The sequence below is a fragment of the Austrofundulus limnaeus genome, unplaced genomic scaffold, assembly GCF_001266775.1.
Source record: "Austrofundulus limnaeus strain Quisiro unplaced genomic scaffold, Austrofundulus_limnaeus-1.0 Scaffold8, whole genome shotgun sequence".
Lineage (NCBI taxonomy): Eukaryota > Metazoa > Chordata > Actinopteri > Cyprinodontiformes > Rivulidae > Austrofundulus > Austrofundulus limnaeus.
Window position 1 is genome coordinate 4,380,499 of NW_013952410.1, and position 4,690 is coordinate 4,385,188.

The following is a 4,690-nucleotide window of genomic DNA, read 5'->3' on the forward strand; positions in this document are numbered from 1 at the left end:
TATATATATTACGTGTTTGTGTGTTTTTAATAAACCTTTTTATTGTCGTGGCATCAGAGAGTGTTGAGCAGTTACCCTCCAAGCCACGTCCTCTCAGCACTACAACATTTAGCTGCGAGAGAGCAACAGGAACTACAGGAGAAAGTAGCTGCTCTGGATGTGACGCAGGACGTGGCAGCTCTGCGGTAGCTGAAGCTCCACATTATTGCTCTTTTCTCATTATTCAGATTGTTCTCACCAATGTGCTCTTTCTAGGTTTCAGTATGAAAGCAATCACCTTCTAGACGTCTCTGCCAAGGAAGATGATGAGCTACCACCTGTGAACACCCTCTTAGAGGTGCTCCAGTTTTTTTTACACTCAGTAAAATATTTGTAAAAGTCACAGTTAAATGAAGTATTTCTGTGTGGTGATGGTATTCATCCATGTTTTGTGTGTGTTCGTTGTTTCAGGCTGCTTGGCAGGAGGTGCAGCAGAGTTTGGTGGAGTTGTCTCGGACTCGCTTCAGAGTCCAGCGGCTCAAAAGTCTGTTGCAGGCTCGTAAAACGGAGGCAGAGCAAGAGGTGTCCGGGACTCTAGAGGAGCTCCACAATGAAACCACGGCCCTGTACGTCCACTAGCTCTGTAAGCTGAAAGATGAAAGTTACAGGAGAGTCTTGCTGTGAGGTCTGCTCTCTGACTTGTTGACAGGTCAGCGTTGGAGGTGGAGCTGCGGTGCGTGATGCAGGCAGCAGCTCGGGATCACATCAGGGACAGATGCAGCCAGCTCGACCAACACGCCAAGAACCGTCAGGAGGCGCTGAGAAAGCTTCGCAGCCAGTGGCAGAGCGTTCTGGACTTTAGAGAACTAGTGGTGAGAGACAGTTTTTATTCATTTAATTTGAAAAACAAAGCAAATTCTATATACAATAAAAAAAATACAAATGACTAATAAAATAAAATGAAAGGCAGCAGAAAGAAGAAAAAAAATCTTATAATATTTGTGCCTTTTCTCCATCAAATAAATTCTAACAATCTTTACGTACGTATTTGAAGTTTTTATTTTGAACATGGTAATTTCTACTTTTGTGGAACGTCATATTTCTATATGAATGCACTGATTAATGTTCTCTGATGTATTTGGTTGTGTTTGAATTTTGTTCTGAGATGAAATAAACCCTTTCACTTTGTTGGCTGGAGCTGGTTGTAACAAGAAAGAGGCCATAAAGCATGTTTTACTGGTGTTTCTCTGCAGGCTCTCAGACAGGAGCAGATCAGAGATCTCATTAATGGAAACTCAACAGCCAAAACGCAGCTGATTTGTCTTCATAAAGAGGTCTGAGTGTCAGGGTTTGGTTGATTTAAATAAATCAGAAGTGACTGACTTTACATTTTTTTGTTCATTGCTTTATTATTTATTCAGTACAGTTTCATTGTTCTGTTTCAGCTGCAAGAAGTCACCGAGATCAAGCTCATGCCACACTTTGAAGATGTGATCACAGCAGCTAACAATCTACGAAACTCTATTTCTAAAGAGGCCAAACAGTTTGGGACAGTGTCGCTGCTTTCTCTGGACCGCAGGACTGTAGATGGGTGAGAACAGGAAGGAGGGAGAGCGGTTCTTTTCTGAAAACCTAGATCAACAATGATACGTCGAGTTCTTAAATAATGACAACTGCTTCAAATATGGAAAAGTGATATTTTCCTTGTTTCAGAATGCAAAGAGTTCCTGCGTCCTTGTTGTCCATTCACCGCCTGCAGTCCTCGAGTTTCAGCAACTTTTGTCAGAACCTGGCATTTCCTTTGTACAAGGTCAGTACTGACAAGTACACTGTGTTTTAATCTGTTGTGACGAGAAAGAAGAAAGCAATAAAACAAAGTCTTTATGGCTATAGCATGTATAATAATCTTGATTAAAATCCTAGAATTACAACATGGTTTGTAGGAAAATTAGAGAAGTAATGTGAATACTGTAGCCAAATAATAATAATAATAATTATAATAATTTTGGGGTCAATATTTTATTTTATTTTTTCCATTTGTACTGAAAACTAGACTGTTTTCTCAGTAATTACAGAGTTTGGTTAGTGACCTCAAAAATCATAATTTTCAGTATTTTTATTTTCCAAAACAGTGCTTCACGTTATAGATCAGTGGTTCCCAAATTTTCCACGCCCTTGCAAAACAATGCAACAAAATAAGTAAAGAAACATCAACTTTTGTGTTTTTTCTCTTTTATTCACTATTCATTATTACATCTTTTTAGCATAAGAATTATATTACCCATGTGTTTTAAACACGATATATTTCCACAGAAAAATAGTTTTCAACAAACTGTTGACAATGAGAAGAGATCAAAACAAATCAAACCTCTCCTAAGTTCACTTAAATAACATTTTAATATATTATTCTAAATTATATTTATAGTTACTTAATAAATTAAAACATTTATTAGATTAAATGTTTTAATTTTTGCTTTCTTTGTCTTATCTTCCCTGCAGCTTTCTGAGGCCTCCCTAGCACCACCCCAGTTTGAATAATGCTGTTATATAGACAATAAGACACATTCCTTTTCAGTCATCTGAGTTAAGACCTTTGATATTTATAAATATGAAAGAAGCATTTACCCTTTCCCCTGCTGTTCAAAACTGAAGCCAGTATGTGTGTTTTTCTGTGTGGGCCTGTGTTGTATTTTTGGAGCCAGTGTCTGCACACTCAGTTTGTGGAGGCTATACTGTACCTCCATGTGAAAGTCCTGCCCATGCATCCTCCCTAATTGACAATATAAATGTATAAAAAAAGACAAAACTCATTCAGTGAATTCACTGAGTTTATTCATTCCATTTGGATTTGACAGTAAAAACTTTTGTTTCCGTCAGTCACATGTTTGAAGTGAGCATAAGCCAATTTTTCTGCTGGATCTGAGCTGGTGCGCCCACTTGAAATATAGTGCAAACTCCACCCACCTGGGTAGCCTCTTTGTCAGCCGGGCTGCAAATGATGTGCAGCCGCACACTTTAATGGCACCAAGTTTATTAGTTAGAATTTATTAGTTTTTAAAACATGCAGTCTATGTAGACAGAGGTCCACATCAGGGCTGCACAATGCTGGGGTGGGGGAGTGGATTATTATTATTTTTTTTTAAACACTGTGTTATACATATTGCATTATGAAAAAAATACAGGAAATGGAAGACTTGAATGACACTGAATGAATTTCCTCATCTTCTTTGTTTTCATCAGGGTCCTTGTTGTCTTCCTCCACACCTCAAGAATTCACAGACAACACTTCTCCGAAAAATTTTGCCCTTATTGCCCCAGATGTTTCTCAACAAAAATAAAGCACCTGTCAAAATTAAAGCCATGACACGTGATTGTTTAGTTCAATGACTTTTAATGTAGTCCCTATACATCACAGGACCTGTAATGTGACTGTTACGCACACGTACATTACAATGTTCAAACAATATATTGTGCAGCTCTAGTCCTCTGCCTGTACTTTTTGCATACATCAGAACAGATTTAAAGGAAGTTGTCTGTATGTTGCCACTTGTAGAGCCTATATCTGATAACTTGTGTGTCTAAAGTCTGGAAATAAATCCAGTCTTTGAACTGTAAATGACCCATTTTACCCTGTAGAAAAACACATACATGCAGTTTTTTTTAACCTTGGTGTAATGTGTCCTTTAACAGAAGCTACTTTTCTCATCCTTAACCCGTTAGGCTCCAGAAGAGTTGTGCTCCCAGGTGCGATCCCAGCAGCTCGAGCTGCGTTTTCTCCGCGAGTTGCTGCAACTCTACTCTGCTACTCTGCAGAAAGTACAGAAAGAAGCAGAACAGCTACATGCATCTGATCAAAAAGGTATTCAATAAAGATAACGTTTTTGTTGTGCTTAAAACCGACAATGAGAAGTGCCGAATTTAGCTTGTACTGGTTAAACGTTTAGTAAATTTAAAGTAATTAAAACCTTTTCTTTGTGCTTTCTAGCTCTGCTCTCCAGAGTCACGGAGCAGGATCAGAAGCTTCTGAAGTCTCTGCTTCCAAGAGCCAGAGGCCTCACACACCGCTGTGCACAGGGTCTTTCTTATGGAGCTCAAGTCAAGGCTGCCGTCTTATACTGGTGAGGAACAATTCTGAAAGACATAACCTGCTTTAAAGTAAGAAGTGTGCTGGTTACGTAAGACATGAGGAAATGGAAGTAAATGCAACAAGTTATGAATAAGACTAAATTTTATGAGTAACCATTAATTCCTGCACATACTTTAAAATAGTAGCTGCAGTGTAGTGTGTATTCACATCACAGTATTACATTATATGTTCCATAGGTTTTACAATAAGTGGTTTTAGATAGCTTGTCAAGAATGTCTCCGAGCTTTTAATTAGAAAAATATTTGTGACCCATCACAATGAAACAAGGATTAAGTCTAAAAGTTGTATGTGGAGAAATAGGCAGATATAGTGTTTTGATTAAAACGCTTGCAAAAATCACATTTTGTTAAAATATAACAAATAAATGTGTTATCAATGTATTATTTCAATGAACTGTCTGAAATATTATCCTAAAAGTTTTTTTGAAGCACTTTTTTGAGATTAGAAACAAAAAACCCGATATTGAGGAAAAATGCCTTAAAATTTAGAGATTTTTCCTGTAAGCTATCAAAGCTTATGTTTCTTTACATCTGGGAAATCAAAATATTCAAATACTATTTGAGG

General features: G+C 37.7%; 1 protein-coding gene across 1 annotated transcript in view; it reads left to right on the plus strand.

The window, feature by feature from the left end:
* haus5 (HAUS augmin-like complex, subunit 5) overlaps positions 1-4,690 on the plus strand; it is a 7,983-nt gene that overhangs the window by 2,745 nt on the left and 548 nt on the right. Inside the window, exons 10-18 of the mRNA XM_014000752.1 lie at positions 58-185; positions 256-337; positions 451-605; positions 689-851; positions 1,233-1,313; positions 1,425-1,570; positions 1,693-1,789; positions 3,700-3,838; positions 3,965-4,097. Of these exons, the coding sequence (XP_013856206.1) occupies positions 58-185; positions 256-337; positions 451-605; positions 689-851; positions 1,233-1,313; positions 1,425-1,570; positions 1,693-1,789; positions 3,700-3,838; positions 3,965-4,097 (1,124 nt within the window). The remainder of the gene's footprint in view (positions 1-57; positions 186-255; positions 338-450; positions 606-688; positions 852-1,232; positions 1,314-1,424; positions 1,571-1,692; positions 1,790-3,699; positions 3,839-3,964; positions 4,098-4,690) is intronic.